The following is a 17267-nucleotide window of genomic DNA, read 5'->3' as shown; positions in this document are numbered from 1 at the left end:
GCTTTAATCTTGGGTGCTTTTGTCCAATACTCCCAATTTTACAAGGGTGTTGTAAACATTGTCCATCCACCCATCCATAGATGTAAAATTTGTCTTCCATTACTCACAGCTTTGTTCTGTTACGATGACTAGATATTTTTCTTAAAATTTCCTCTTAGTTAAATTCTATTCATGGTTATATCGGCATACGTATTTGGTCTTGGCAAATTATCCTCTGGACACATTGATATTTTTGTTTACCAAAGATCATCAACGTATATTTTGCTAAAGTATATTTGCTTTCTTAGCTATAAGTAGCTGCACTTTTGTATTATATTGTTATTGTATTATTTGCTATTCAGTACTAGCTGATAGAAAATTAATATTTACTGGTATTCATTTCCAGCAGGTAATTGTAAAACATAACTTTTTAGCAAATGATACAATTCTTATTTTACTTTACAGAATTGTCTAACTAACTTTGCATATTTCCTGCAACAGTTTCCCATAAAAATGTTGTCCTTTAAGTATAATTTACGTGCAGATCAATCATGTACAAGTTAGAAATAGAAAATATTACAGTATTGATTTTTGCTAATAACAGAATGCTCCCTATTAGTTTATTTATACTTAACACTCCTACACTACATTTATATGGAATGTCTAGATGTAAACGAATGGATTCATAATCTTATTCTACATTCATTTAAATCTGTCTTTTAGAATTTGTTCTCCATATAGATGATTTATACTACAATTCTACTATCCAGAGATAGCATGAGGGATTCTGATAATGCCTTTCATAGCTTAATCATGAAAGCCAGCTGGGTGACTTTGGACCATTCACTTCTCCCTTAGTCTAGCCCACCTCACTGGGTTGTTGTTGTGGGGCAAATAGTAGAAAGGGGTATTAGTATGTTTCCTATCTTGAGTTGTATATAAAAACAAAGGTGGGATAAAAATCAAATAAGTTAATACTATCTGCATTTGAAATATTGCATTTCATCTAAAGCCAAATATTGCTCAGATCATTAAATGAAAGCTAAGTCTGTACATTTTCTCTTCAATATAAAACAAATTGAGGATGAAAATAATAAAATATTTTGTTCTAATTTTCAGCCAGGTTAGTCTGATGTAGAAGGCAAAAAATTCAAATTCAGAATGGGCAGGTTTTTTATGGAGTTGTTTTGCTTGTTGATCCATGCAATAACCTTTTTACAACTGTTTTTCTCTTTAACAGTTTTCAGGTTAGGAAACAACCTGAAAACAACCTCATCCCACCTTGTGCAAAAGAGCTTTGGACAAATTGTTTGGGAGGGAGAAAGCTGATTGCAGGCCTCTGTCCTAGTTCATGCTATAAATTAAATTGCTCTTCTAAATTTCAGATAAAATTATCCAGTGGGGAATAGTTGGTGCATTCTTCTGTCCTAAGAAATGTTCTTTGGGTTTTTTCCCCCCAAATCAAAACTACTACTTTTAATCACGTTCTAGTCTGTAAGCACTAAACTTGCCGAAATGGGCATAATTTTATGACATGCATCATAGACCTGATTTTAGCTAAAGGGATAAGTCACCTGCTACTTGAGGGAATCATGGAGCCTCCTGCTTATTTGATGTTTTGTAAGCCACCTGACATAACAAAACCCATCTCTGAAGACAGCCTATAAAAATTCCAAAGAAATAAAAACAGAACTGGACAAATGGTAGAGTCATTAAACATACAAGCATTTAAGGATAAGAAGTGTGGCAGAATAATAAAGAGAAAGAGGCACTCTAGCATATGGTTTGTATGCTAAAACCAGGAGGAGGGAGGAAAAAAGTTTGCAGGACAAGAATAAAATTAAATGTATCCACCCAACGTAAAGAACACGTGAATAAAGTTCAGGATATCTAAATACAGTTAAGGTTGTATAATATTATTCTGTAAGGTAATATTGAACCTTTAAACCACTGCAAAGTTAATTTTAACAATGCCATGATGTAGTATAGAAGCAAGTCTGGAGCGCTTAGGGGAGGTTGATTTTATCTTCCATCCAATATTGCTGTTTTGGATAGCTAATCCTGACATTAAAAATTCCAAATGGCAAAGGTAATATCAGCATATCATGCTCTCAGAGAATGCATCTCCTGTCGGGAATAAATATACTTGTTTCCATTCTTTGCCTGTGAGTGAATCAGGGCCATTTGGCAGGCTCTTGTTAAAAGACCAGAGGTTGACCTAGATGAGATCATTTTTCTGACCTGGCAGACATATGAGAATTCCTTGGGTTATGTAGGTGTATGTCTCCAAATGCACATTCCAGTGTGGGTGGTCTGTCCATTTTTCATTGCTACAATGGAATGCATACTTGGATATCTGTCCAAATGAGGCAACACGGTACTTATAGCTGCATCCTGAGGGTGCCAAGATGGGGAATGCTCTAAGGGCTATGCTATATGGGAAAGCATGACTTTATAGTTCAATAACATAAAGAGAATGCCAGTTTGAAGAACTCTCTTACATTTAAGAGATGCATTCTGCAGCCATTTCCTCTTTCTCTTTTTCTTACACTTCCTCTCAACACCGCATATAGGGTGTCTAAATTTATTTATTTAATTTTTATGGCCACCTATCAGACAGATGTAACAGTCAGTGGCTAACAAAAGGTAAAAGCTTTAAAACTATTATTATGGCTTGTCATACAATCAGTCAGATGTTCGGACAGGATTTCATATTTATATCCACCTATCAAGTTCTTCTCAAGGACCTGAGTTAGGCAGATGCTGAGGTATCATTGCAAGATGTAAGCTAAAGCTGCCTTTTGCAATTGATTGAAGGTGGTTTTGTCAATGCCAATGGTACTTGTTAGTGTTTGGGGATAAACCCCCGAGCTGAGTGCACAGCAGCAGTCAAGCCAGGCAGCCAAATGAGAGAGAGGCTGGGCCCAAGAGTATACACACACTTGAGACAAAAACACTGTTTGTGGTTTTTAAATAGATATTTAATTCACACAGAGATTAAGAATAGTCATTCAGTCCATATGTCAGTATCCAGTTTATCAATCCAGTTACCTAGTCTTTTAAACAGTAAATACAATGTCTTTATCTGCTTGTTAATCTTCTTCTTCTGATACCTTTCTCTCAAAAACAATGCTGAATCCACAGCTCACCAAACAAACAGTTCTTGTGTTCAGTTGAGAGAAGTATCTTGCACAGTAGACATCTCATACAGGAGGAAACAGTATTAGGCAGACAGACCAGAGACCAGTAACACCAGGAACAGGAATCAGACCAGGAGCTCGAAACCAGGAAGTGTTACGTCTCTCTCATTGCCTCTTATTGCAGCCTGCAACCACACCCATAATTATGCAATGACATTGCAGTTTTGAGCTTAAAGTTGCAAACGCTTAAACCTAGGTTTTATATATTCATTCACCCAAACCAGTTGGTGTATCCATATACCCAACAGTACTTCAATAGTGTTCCAGTTGTTTTTAGGATTACACCTATATTATTATGAAGGAAAAACCAACAGTAGTTAAGCCCAAAGAGAACAACCAATAAAAGTCCTTTAACGGGCCATCTAACCTCCAGAACCTCAGGCCCTGGAGCTTATGAAAGACTAGCAGGATAGGAATCAATGGTGTCTTGGAGCACATTGCAGTAATCCACCTTGGGAGGTGACTGGCATAAATAAACATAAGCAGTATCTCCAGTCCAGCAATGAGCATAATTAGTATGCAAAGTAAAATTATGCAGAAATTCTCCTAGCCATGGCTGCCACTGATACTTCAATATTTATGAACAATGTGTCTTGGGTTTAAATGAGGCTATTACTTAATACGTCTCCAGATATTTGGCAAGTATAATTTACTTGTGTAGCCCAAGGCAGTGAAAGTCCCTGATCTGTATTAATTAAAAATGGGGAGAATTACATGAATTGATCTTTAATTAGTCAATGGAGCATAGTTTGCAGATTCTTGTTAGGTATTAATTGAAGTGTGTGTTAGGGGATATGGGTAAGAGAAGAGAAAAATGGATGTGTAATTGAGCTTGCCTCTGATAATTCATTTTATCACATAATTCCGGCATGCTGCATCTCACTTGCTGATCTTTTTCACCTGCATATAAGAAACAAGAACAACAATTAACAACAACAGCAACACAATCGGATGTGAGGTATGATTGATATTTGTGACTTTGTTTTCAGAAAGCTTTTGAGTCTTTATTAATGAGACAGAGGAGGAAGGCTAACAACAGAGACAAAATGAGGCCATATTTCGGATAGGTTACAGATGTTCTGAACTTGGCAGAATAGTTTTTTTTAATATAGGACATTTGTTGTTTTGCCAGTAGCTTGGTTCTACATACAGGCTATTCAAGCTATACATTTTTGGTAAAACTTTCCTTTTTCATTATAAATATAGAGAGTTTATTCCCTGTAAAGTATTTAAGTTAGAGTGAACGAGCTGAAAAGAGTACTTTGAAATATGATTGCTGGAAATTAATAATGCAATGGCAAGATTGTGGAATTCAGTTGAACCGTGTTGACAATAAAGTTTTGATGCAATTTGAGAGACATGTCACCTCTGTATTATCCTTACATTCTATAATATTGAACTTCACAAAAGGACAGAAAACCCAGTGAAAGAAAGCAGCTTGTTAAATTAGTTTCTTTCTCTCTCATTACCTCCCCATCCTTCTTACTCCTGCCATACGTATACATGCATACATACATACATGTCCATCAACTTCTACTTTAAAAAAAAACATATTATGCTGGTAACGTTTAGATAACAGCTTTTCCAAATTATCAAGAGTGGAAGAACAATCAGTCTAGCCAATTGTTTTTCTTTAGAGCATATGAACCATTGTTCTTAATATGGTATTTCCTTTAGGGGGTGTACACAAAAGAGGAAAATGCAATCTTAATAAAAATTGATACGTTCAGAACATTCTAGTATACTTTTCTGGGTGTTATACGGAACAAAACATTTCTCTACTGCCCTATATTTGCATGGGACAGGACCATAGAATGCAGTGAAAACGTTAAATGAGTATTTGGCTCTATTGTTTTTCATCCTAGGATCACAAAAGTTGTTGCCTAGGTGTCAGTCCATGTCAAACCCCCCAGTATTTTTTTTTAAATCCAACAGGAAAAAATGGAAGCAATATCCTTTTGGAACTTCTTCCTGCAGAAATAACCACAAGTTTATGCCCAAAAATGCAATAGCAGTGAATGTATTTTAACTCGGCCCATGAACAAAAAAGATTAATTCTCTCTTTGCAAAGGTCAAAGAAAGCAAGATGATTTTTGTATTTTGCAACCAAAAACCCAGCAGTATTACAATATGTAATAGGATTTTATTACAAGTATTAAAGACAAAGAATTTTAAATGTGCTTTTTAAAATTTAGCAACATCTGAAAACAAAATACAACACACTTAGACACACATAGCAAATAAGGAACATTTTCTATTATAAATCCATTAATTCTGTGCTAAATATTTAAAAATGTAAAATGAAATGTAGACCTGGACAAACAAGGTTTTTTTTTTCTTACTTCTAAAACTGTTTATGCTTACACGACTTACCTTCCCTGCTATCCTTACTTCCTTTCAGTTATTTCTGCCCATTGGTAGAAGAGGCTTTTTTTAATGTCTAATGCACTCTTCAGAATATTTTTGAAACAATATAGAGTTTTGTCCTAGTATTTCTACCTCAAAATGTATTGACCTTGGAATGGTTTGAGTATGCTCAATTTTCCTTTTGAAGGAAAGAGGGATTGTAGTGTTTTCCTCCTAATAGAGTTTTCAAAAATTAAGCAAGCAACATCATGTGGTATTGCGGAAACAACAACAGCAACAAAACAATGATTTGATGATGTTTTGTTTTTGTCTTTAAACATGCTGTAGATAAAACTTAAATGATTGTCTCAAAAACGTTCTTCATATGAGGTTATTCAGAAGACATGTTTTTATCCAATTATATCCTAAAATTCTGAATAAGCATAAAGAAAAAGATAGTCAAGCAATTTATTACTTTTCCTCAAACTCCTACAGTTGAACATAGGGGAATTGTATGAGTAATCCTAAAATACTTCTCTCTGATTTCTAAAGATGTGACCAGAGTAGATGTGTATACTAAATTGTAATGTAAACAGATGGAATGGAATGGAATGGAATGGAATGGAATGGAATAGAATAGAATAGAATAGAATAGAATAGAATAGAATAGAATAGAATAGAATAGAATAGAATAGAATAGAATTCTTTATTGGCCAAGTATGATTGGACACACAAGGAATTTGTCTTTGGTGCATCTGCTCTCAGTGAGCATAAAGGAAAAAATACATTCATCAAGAATCCAAGACAGTAATAGTCATAGGTTACTAATAAGCAATGAAATCATAATAGGAAACAAATAAAACAATAAACATTGTAAAGATACAAGCAACACGCTTATAGTCATAAGTGGGAAGAGCTAGGTACTAAGAAGTGTTATTATAATCTAGTAGTAGAGGAATAATAGTAATACAGTCTTAGTAAATAAATTGATTATACACTTTCTTTAATTGGGAGTATTTCCTACTTTTGATTTTTGTGGAATATAATTTGAAATCTCAGTTGATAAATATGTTCTTCTCCATTTCTGTAGAACAATGTATGAATATAACCCATATTACAACCAGGGTTTAAAATTTAAATCACATTAATGTGTGAATAAAATATAATTAATAAGATGCATTACACACACACCTAGTCCTTGACTTACAGCCATTCATTTAGTGACCATTTGAAGTTACAACTACATTGAAAATAATTAACTTACAACTGTTTTTCATGACCATTACAGCATCCTCATGGCCATCTGATCAAAAGTCGGATGCTTGGCAACTGGCATGTATTTATGACAGTTACAGTGATCACTTTTTGCAACCTTCTGACAAGCAAAATTCACTTAACCACTGTGTTACTAATTTAACAATTGCACTGAACTGTGGCAAGAAAGGTATTAAAATAGGGCGAAACTCATTTAACAGCCGTCTTGCTTAGCAATGGAAATTTTGGGCTGTTTGTGATTTTAATTCGTACCACACTTTTTGAAGAGTTGCATAATATTGACCAGTTCTCCACATGTTATTTTCTTGGGAAAGTTATCAAGCCTTTTGATAAAGGAAAACTTGCCTCGATATATGATTTGTCAGGGATTGTAAAAATCAGTGTAACAAAGCAGCTTTCTACCCTACTGCTGCCTGTCAGCCTTAAGGCTGCTTCATGCTTATAAGCCTGACCCTTGGGTGATGTGGAAAAAAGCCAAGCCACGCATTAGTGCACATGCGGTAGATATTAACATGCTTTGACAGAAGGAAAACTTTCATAACGAATTAGAGCTTGATTTGGAGAAGTCCCCAGGGTTGAAATCTGTTTGGAATATCTGAGAAGCTAGTGCTAAAATAATTGAAGCTTAATTTCAGACTGTATTTTTAAATTGCACCAGACCAAGTCTCACTTGTCAAAAATTTTTAAAAGCTCCTGTTAAGATTTTTCTTCAACCCCATGCAAAAGGAAATGTACGTAGTACATATTTGTTTTGGTTAGGTTTGTGGTTTATTAACATAATTACAAAGAAGCAGAGATTGAAGTTTCTTGTTTTATAAATGTTGTGGTTGACAGTTGCCTCCGCAGCTGGTAAATATTCTGTTCTCAATGCATCCTATACACATTGGAGACCCGACTGTGTGAGAATTTATAGGGTAAAAAGAAGGGTGTAAACTCTGTGTGTGTGTGTGTAGGGGAAGATCCCTGATGATCTTCTAAGTAGGACCCAGGCTTATGATTTTCAAGATCAGTGAAAGTTGGCTAAGTCCTATAGCCTTCTGCACTTTAAGATCAATAGTTGAGAATTAAAATTGGCTAGTGCTTTGTTACAATTTATAATAATTGCCTAAATGCTAGCAAATGGTAGGTCAGAATCTATCGATAAGTTTCTGGATGATTTAGAAGTTTCTCATTCCTGTGTGCTTAATAATAATAATAGCTGACTATTAGAATTAAGGAAAACGAGAAATGTTTTTGTTTCAAGAAATTAGGAGTTTGGTTCCTGTGTTTGAAACAGATTGCAGGAAGGATCACATGTTAAAAAGAAGCAGTTTTGCAGGGATAGGTATTGCTGAGTCTGATGTGCCAATCAACCATGAACTTCATACAAAAAACAAAACAGCACTCATAATTTACCACTGAGCTAGATATCTAACTTAAATGATAGTTACATTAATCTCATAATCACCTCCATCAAGATAAATTTTTCATACAGAATTTTACCTTTTTGCTTGTGTGTGTGTGTGTGTGTGTGTGTGTGTGCGCGTCTATACATACACACACACACACACACACACACACCCATACATACACACATATATATATATATGAACTATATGTACATATATTTATCTTTTACAGGTAATAAGCCTTGATGGAACCATGAGAAAAACACTCATAGAAGATAAACTTCCTCATATATTTGGATTTACTTTACTTGGTGAATATATCTACTGGACAGATTGGCAGAGGCGAAGTATTGAAAGGGTTCACAAGAAGACAGCAAGTCGGGACATTATCATTGATCAGTTGCCGGACTTGATGGGTCTCAAAGCAACAAGTGTCACCAGAGCAGAGGGTAAGTGAGGGCATTGCCCAATGGTTTGGACCATGCTCCACTGCTCATGTTTGCAGTGAAAACAATAACAAGTTTCTTGGAGGAGTTGCTTAATAGGAAGTGTAACCAGTATTAAGATTAACTATAAAAATTGGGATCCTTCTTGCAGAATCACTCTCTGATAGGTAAAGGGGTATGTGAACTTGCATGCCAGTTGTTCTCGGTGGTCACTTTCTTATTTGGTGAAATAACTTTGAACCCATTGGTTGGTGAGTAGGAGAGCGGCCTCCTCTTCAGTTAGTTACGTGCTCCTGTTGAACCTGGGTTGCACCTGAATGTTATTTCACCTGCCAAGAGTATTTCTTGACAGTGATGTGGGGAAAGGAATAACCAATGGACTCAGGGCCTTCTGTGTGAGATTTGGATATTTTTTTGAAGGGGCTCAATTATTGGCATGATCATCCTCTTTCATCTTTGCAGTGTATCCATTCTCTAAGGGACTGGGGAACTCCAAAATAGTTGGAGAAATGTTGTAAGGGGAATGCAGCCACCTGGTTTGTTAAGGTCTTTGAATAGTGCTGATGTATTTCTATTTTGTTTCTTTTTCATGCTACCTAGGTCATTTTATGAGGTAAACATGAATAATTTATCATGTATTCTTACAAATGAGAAATAAGTATGATTATAGGGATGCATCAGTTGGGCTACAAAATATCCTCTACACAATACCTTCTGTTATAAAAGACACACATTATTAGCTATCAATCCCATTAATGTTGTTTTGACCTATGTTTATATCCAGAGAAGCTTTTAGCTTTTAGATATAAAGAGAGCAGCCATTAATATTCTTTATGTCTGCAGATAGAAGGATCACACTGAAAATAACTGTATCTTTTACACATATATTTACACACAGTTTGTGTGTGTGTGTGTGTGTATGAATATATAAACATGAAAGCTTGGCTGCTGATTTATGGGTCTGTGCATCCATTACGTTTCCCTAATTGTGGCTTTAAATATATTTCTATACCTTAATTCATCTCACAGTGTTCTCTAAGATTCACTCAAGCTTTTTAAAATTTCCTCATAGCAACATTTAACCATACTGACTCAGGGAACATTTTCTAGAAATGTTTATTAGCTTCTATTCCCAGACAACAAGCATCTGGGATGAGCTGAAGTTTGTGATATAAGCTACAAGACAAAATTTATTACTCGGACATGGAGAACACTTAGAACTCTACACAGGTTTTAACACCTAAGTGCACAAAGAAATTCATGATATTCCAAAAGTTTACTGTGAAAAGAAGGAATGTTTTATTCTTTCATTAATGTGGAATTTTGCCATAAAAATCAGTTACTTTTAATTGAAATTTTGTGATTATTGTAAATAACCTTTGCTTTGAAACTGCAACAATAACAGCCATTATCATAATGCCAAATTATTAGCTATATAAAGATACATTTTCACTCAATCCCATGAAATCTTTTGAGTTTCACACATTTTTACACTCCAAAGTATGTGTAGAGAGTTACACAAGCAGCTAGCATCTGTTCATCATCCAGATGCTGAATGGTTATTACCACTGCTTGTCATATCTTACTGAGTCATATTTGCTGCTTATTGGAAATCTATATAGATTTAATTTCAGAAATTGGTTTACTACCTTTGTCGTATTTGGAATGACCATGTTCACAAACTGGGGCAATAATTATTACTGCATTTTTCAGGCTATAAGATGCACTCCCCCCCCAAAAAAGTGGGGTGGAAATGTCTGTGTGTCTTATAGAGCGAATGTTGCCGAAACCCTGCCCACCCACCGGCCCCCACCCTTCAGCCTCTGCTTCCCAGCAATTTGCCTCCTTGCAGCAAACAGCCTGGTCAGCTTTAGCATAGCCTGATTTAGCACAAACAGCTGATTGGCAGTTGGATCAGCCTCCCAGAATACTACCCATTTGCTGTTCCAGGCTGCAGGGATCACTGCTGCCCATCGCCGCTGCCTATCACTGCCTCCTTGTGCCCCAATTTTTGGCCTCCATGCACCACGTTTTAAGCCTCCATATGTCCCATTTTCAGCCTCTGCACGTCCCATTTTTGTCCTGTTCCATGCACAGATGCAGCGATAGGCAGCAGCAATCCTTGCAGCCTGGAACAGCTGATTGTCGGTATTCCAGGAGGCTGATCCAACCGCCAGTCAGCTGCTCGTGCTAAATCAGGCTGTGCTGAAGCTGAACAGGCTGTTTGCTGCAAGAAAGCAAATTGCTGTGAGGCAGAGGCAGATTTTTTCCCCCTTGTTTTCCTCCTCTAAAGCTAATGTGTGTCTTATAGTCTGGAGCATCTTATGGTCCGAAAAATACGGTAATTATACTTTTGATGCAAAAAATATGTTGGGCTGTTGGGAAAGTTATAGGAGGGTCTATTTGGTCATCTAGTTAGACTGCAATGAATAGGTCCAGCTAGAAACAGAAATATACTTACTATCTAACGGAAAACTGAAAATGGTTGCATGTGATATATAGTATATCCCCACTGCTTCTTAGTGATGTTGGTTGGGTTTGGATATTGTGTTGACCCTTAACTGATACCAGTAGTTATGGACATATTTTTCCATATTAAAAATGCATATTAATTCAACAAACTGTTAATGTTGTCAATATTGGAGATAAGGAACTGAGACTATAATGCACTGATACTGTAAGGGATATCTGGTGAACTTTTAATTTCATTATAGTGAATTTTCAGCCCAGGACTTCCAAATCTTCTTGAAGATTGACATAAATAATAAATGGAGGAAAGTTTTTAACCCAGTTTCCTTCAGTTAGACAATTCTAGAAGACATGGGGCAGAGTTTATCTTGAGTCGTTTTAAACATAGAAGGGCCTATACTTTTAAGACCTAAAGCCTATCCTAGCCAAGCTTTTCTTTTCCTTCAGAGAACTGTTTTTCTTTTTAGGGACAAATCCATGTGCTGAGAATAATGGCGGCTGCAGCCACCTGTGCTTCTTCACACCCCAGGAGTGCAGGTGTGCCTGTCCAATTGGACTGGAGTTACTTAGTGATATGAGGACCTGCATCATCCCAGAAGCTTTCCTTGTCTTCACCAGCAGGGCAGCTGTTCATAGGATTTCTCTCGGAGCCAGCAACAACGATGTTGCCATTCCTCTTACGGGTGTGAAAGAAGCTTCTGCTCTAGATTTTGATGTATCTGACAACAGAATCTACTGGACAGATATTAGCTTAAAGGTATTCATGGTATCTTAACTGAAAACTTTGCTTTGTTAACCAATCTGTTGTAATGGATTCCTTCCAGAACAATTTTGGTTCTAAATATTTTGTTGTTTAAATCTTAAAAAATAAAATCCTTGAGGGAGTCCTGTCTTCTATAATACTTTGCACTCAGCCATAAATTGTTTAAATTCTTTTGTATTCTCAAATTCCTGTCATTTTTTAAAATGGTTTTGCAGACAATAAGCCGAGCCTTTATGAATGGAAGTGGACTCGAACATGTGATTGAGTTTGGGTTAGATTACCCTGAAGGCATGGCTGTAGATTGGATGGGAAAGAATCTGTATTGGGCAGATACTGGAACCAATAGGATTGAAGTGGCCCGGTTGGATGGGCTATTCCGGCAAGTTCTTGTGTGGAAAGATTTGGACAATCCAAGGTCATTGGCTCTTGATCCATCAAAAGGGTAAGGAAAAAAAATCTCAAACCTAAAATCAAGTGTTTATTATTGCTTATTAGTTTGATTGCAAATGTGTTCCCCAAATTATGCACTTAAAATACAGTCTCAGAGTTTATAAAATTGCAACTTTTCTGTCCTGCTCTGATTTCCATTTCTATTGCGGTGGAGTATGGGGCTGGGGTTCTGCCTTGCACCTGATTTTGAACTTAGGGCCCAATTTTGGTGCAGAAGGGAAGACTTAATCTATTACTGTGGTATGTGTATTCAGCAGCGCAAACATTTTAATTTGATTTTCTCTTAGCCAAAACACCCAAGGTTGTAAATGTAAGGATTGGTTGCAAAGCTGTTTTCTTTACATTGTCATAACTTTGAACAGCCACTAAATAAGATAGTAAGTGAGAACCAGCTGCATAGAAAGGACAAATAACAGCTCCTGTGGGTGAGCTGTTCTTAATGGAGAACATTCATGGTGAGTTATGTAGCCAATGGGGAGATCATGCTTCTGCTTCTCTTGCACGGCTGTAAAGTAGGGGTGGGCAAGTGCACTCTACAATGTGCATATATTCCAAAAAGCAGTTTTTTATATTTGGTCCTTTTTGCATCTTTGAGCTTTGGATTATTTTAAGGGTTGCAGTAGATACAATAAACCTTAGCTTAGAGACACCATTTTCTCACCTTAAATGTCCTAGTATCCAAATGGGTGACTGTCCCCCCAAAGACTCATGCCACTCAGAATCCCTGGGAGACCCATGCCTCCCCCCCAAATAAAATGCCAACATCTGTAAGACATTGTTTTAAAATATAGAAGAATATTTTTTTTCCATTTCTGAGAAATCATAAGGCAACCTGCAAGCCAAACAATTGCTCTGATATAAATTAAATATTGAATCATTCCAATTTTTGTTTCGCTCATTACAGGTATATGTACTGGACAGAGTGGGGAGGAAAGCCCAAAATTGTTCGAGCATACATGGATGGAACAAATAGCATCATGCTGGTGAATAGGGTGGGACGTGCCAACGACCTTACCATTGATTACAAGGATCAAAGACTTTATTGGACTGATCTGGACACAAGCATGATTGAGTCATCCAATATGCTAGGTAATTTGCCAATATCTGGAAAATAGTAGATGTGGTATACAAATAAGTAAAGAAGGCTATGGGTGGTACGTCATGCTGAAGAAAGATCCTGAATTTATTTATTTTGATCTTTAAGACAAAGGAACTTAAACAGATCCACTGATCACATGGGAGCACAGTATAGCAGCCTTTTTGTTTAAGTAGCCTCCAAAACATGGTCTTATGCAAAGTTCTGAATAGAATTTCTCATTCCTTGTAATTTGTTCCAAAACTTTGGAAGAGTCATTTGGAAGCAACAACAAACCAGAGTGTATTACCAAAAATAGTTGAAAAGTTTTATAGTCCCGGTGTCCAAATTATGAATGTGAACAATAAAATGGACCAAAACATCTCTTTGGCATGTTTCCCATCCCTTGCTTCAGAAGAGCTGATTGTATTAGGAGCCTGAGGTCTCTTCCAGTATGAATTAATACTCTGAATCCTCCTATAATTACCAACTTGTGTAGGGAGGGAGAAACAAACACCAAAACAAATAAACATGTACAGATATATTAGTTGGGTCACACGTGGTTACAGATGTAGCATCTATGGTGCTAAGGAGCATCTTAAAATAGTTCGTATCTTCTCTTAGGTTTGTGCAGTTGCTTTTCTGCAGCTGACACGAGATACTGATTGCTTAGTTAAAGATGCTCCTAAAAGGTGCCCAGTGTATGCCCATTTATTGTCCTTCAAATTTGGATTTCTGCACAGACCTAATGCATATGTGGATATATATGTACCATGCACCAGTACATACCTATCACACTATTGTTTTAGACATTATGCCCTTACAGTCAGCAGGGAATGGATATAGCCTGACTGTACTTATATGTCGTGAGCTTGTCTAGCGTTCCTTTTTTTTCTTTTTTTTTCTTTTTTCTTTTACTAAAAAGTATCACGAGAAAGTCTTTCACCAACAGATCATGTTTTCTAGAAGTGGAGATAAGATTTAGTTCAAACATTGGTGACAATAATGGCAGCAATCACATATATCATGCTAATGATCTGTTTGGAAATTTGCTATGCAGGCATAGGAAAATACACGCTTTTAAGGAATTGCATGCCCCAAAGCACGGATAAGAATCAAATCTGAAGCAGTGCACAGCTCTTATTTTTTTATCTTTAATGTACCATCATATACTTTCCTTGATAAAGCTTTGCAGCAGAAAATAGTATTTAACTGAGAGTTTGCTCCTATGATAGGACTTTCTTTAAGTGAACTAAAGGTATTTCCCAAACTGTATCGTTTCGTTTCTGGTTCTTTATAGAATTAAAGCTATTATCAATGATAGCTTTGTTTCTTAGCTGCCATATATATTAAAGTTTGAACTAAATTGTAATTGTTCTTAACTGTTTTTAATGATTGTCAGCCATTCATTAGTCTAAGATGAATAATTATAGAAAATGAATGAATGATCATGAGAACATCCCATATTCCATTTTTTAAAATGGTCTGAGACTATAAATAAAATTAATGAAAGTATTGTCTTTGACCATGGGGTCTCATAATTGTCCAGGGCAATTTTTTTCAATGTACTGTGATAGGCAGTTCTGCTTTAAATGCTTCTTTCAAAAATGGGAAAGGAATAGCAAATGGCAGAGATAGATTATAATAAATTAATTATGGATAATTAAACATTCCTAGTAAAATTTTGAGTTAATTTGCCCAACCTTTAATCTTTTGGCTACCATGGTTTGAATCTCTGTGTTGAATAACAGCATATGGGTTGTTTCTTTCAGGACAAGAGAGGCAAATAATAGCAGATGATCTACCTCACCCCTTTGGGCTAACTCAGTACAGTGATTTCATCTACTGGACAGATTGGAACCTCCACAGTATAGAAAGAGCTGACAAAACAAATGGGAGGAATCGAACAATTATTCAGAATCGTCTGGACTTTGTGATGGATATATTAGTTTTCCATTCATCACGACAGGATGGTTTCAACGAGTGTGCGCAAAATAATGGGCACTGTGGGCAGTTGTGCCTGGCCATACCCAATGGCTATAGATGTGGCTGTGCATCTCACTACACCCTGGATCCCAAGACCCGCAACTGCAGTTGTATGTATTTTTTTGCAACTCTCTAAATATTTTCAGTTCTCCACCAATCCCAACTTGGTATTCTCTGAATAGGTTAGATTACAATTCTCATCATGGACGTGCTGGTTGTAGTCAACATTTCCAGGAAGATAACATTTTTGCATCTGTAGCCTATCTGTGTGGGAAGGACAGACAGCTGGAACAGACTAGGAGTGATTCACAGCTATTCTTGCCAGAAGTCAAGTAGCAGCTAAAGAACATAGTGTTCTTGGGAGTGTGCACTCGCTCTTCTTCTGTTAGGTTTTAGGCCCTCCTCCATCAAAATAGAGTTCTGGTTCCAGTAAGCCCAGGGTAGAATGGGAGGAATGTAAAGGATTCTGCAACAGAACTTTAAAGATGAGAGGTTTCACAAAGGAACCGCATAGTTCCTGTTCCAGGGCATCTTGCCAGCCCATTTGTTTCTGATACCTGAAACCTGGTGAGTGGGTTTTTTTCATCCTGCAACCCTCCAGATGAAAAGAAAGGGCTAATTCTTTTCTCCTGGCATTGAAGCAATTTTGTCATGTTGCTGAGTCCAGGGTTGAGCCTAGTGGGTGGCAATGAAAAGGAGTAAAAATGAGTAGTGTTAAAAACGAAACTTGAATTTTTTTTTTACTAAATCCACATGTCCTAGCACACTAGTTACTTATGGCTGTAAATATATAGATGTCTGCATCTCTCCCGATAAATGCCTTAATTTTCATTTATACAAAAATCATTATCTTGTTTTCTACCAGAAGAGAAATTCAGATATCGGTTAACAAACAACACAAAAACTAAAATTAACAATAAATCTATTATTAAAGCAACTGGATAAAGCTCAGCACAATTCTGGATTCAAAACAGTATTGGAAAATAAGCATAAAGAGCAATTGCCAACATTTGTCCATTTCAGAGTTTTCCAAAAACCTGCCTTTGTGATTTAAAGTAACACCAGCTTTGCTTCGGGAAGGAGGAAGGGAGAGGGAAAATGCGGTTAAAAATATTAAATGAAAGGAATTCTAAATTCATTTTTAAAGGATCTAAATCAGAGGTGGGCAACTATGGCCCCTTTATGACTTGTGGACTTCAACTCCCAAAATTCCTGAGCTAGCATGGCTTGCTCACGAATTCTGGGAGCTGAAGTCCATAATTCATAAAAGGGCCATAGTTGCCCACCCCTGATCTAAATTGATAGAAAGAAATGATTTTAAAAGTGGTGTTGATACAACTAATAATGGTAGGATTCAGTATTGCTTGGGATAGTGCTTGTCAGTAAGAGAAGTATTATTTAATGTTATTATTCAACAGTGAAAATAAGCTGAGCGTTTTGCAGAAAACATCAGCAGCATTTACTTCCTATGTAGTTGGCTCGAATGGCAAGTTGACATTTGCTGAGCCCTTTCTTTTAACGGAACGCAGTGCTGAGCCCAGCATTCCTTGGGTGGACTGCTGCTTCTTGCTGTCATTCTTTATGCATCTGTCCCTTCTATGCAAGTAAGCATTGAGAGAGGTGGGAGCCTCTCTTATAATTTGGGAATAGCTGGATTCACCGACATGCATATGGCAGCAGCAATGAAGAACGTAAGACATAGAATAACAAAGTTGGAAGGGACCTTGGAGGTCTTCTAGTCCAATCCCCTGCGTGAGCAGGAAACTGTATACCATTCTAGAGTGATGGTTGTCCAATTTCTTCTTGAAAACCTCCAATGAGGGAGTATCCACCGTTTCTGGAGGCAGGACATTCTACTGATAAATTGTTTTCACTGTTAGGAAATTTCTC

At 36.7% G+C, this 17267-nt stretch overlaps 1 protein-coding gene across 1 annotated transcript in view; it reads left to right on the top strand.

Moving 5' to 3' along the window:
- LRP5 (LDL receptor related protein 5) overlaps positions 1 to 17267 on the top strand; it is a 124071-nt gene that overhangs the window by 82312 nt on the left and 24492 nt on the right. The window contains exons 8-12 of the mRNA XM_026706677.2: positions 8421 to 8637; positions 11571 to 11860; positions 12082 to 12308; positions 13221 to 13405; positions 15164 to 15487. Of these exons, the coding sequence (XP_026562462.1) occupies positions 8421 to 8637; positions 11571 to 11860; positions 12082 to 12308; positions 13221 to 13405; positions 15164 to 15487 (1243 nt within the window). The remainder of the gene's footprint in view (positions 1 to 8420; positions 8638 to 11570; positions 11861 to 12081; positions 12309 to 13220; positions 13406 to 15163; positions 15488 to 17267) is intronic.

Source organism: Pseudonaja textilis, chromosome 1 (genome assembly GCF_049901715.1).
Source record: "Pseudonaja textilis isolate UNSWEBS1 chromosome 1, rPseTex1.2, whole genome shotgun sequence".
In the NCBI taxonomy this organism is placed as follows: domain Eukaryota; kingdom Metazoa; phylum Chordata; class Lepidosauria; order Squamata; family Elapidae; genus Pseudonaja; species Pseudonaja textilis.
This window is presented reverse-complemented; position numbering and strand designations above follow the sequence as displayed.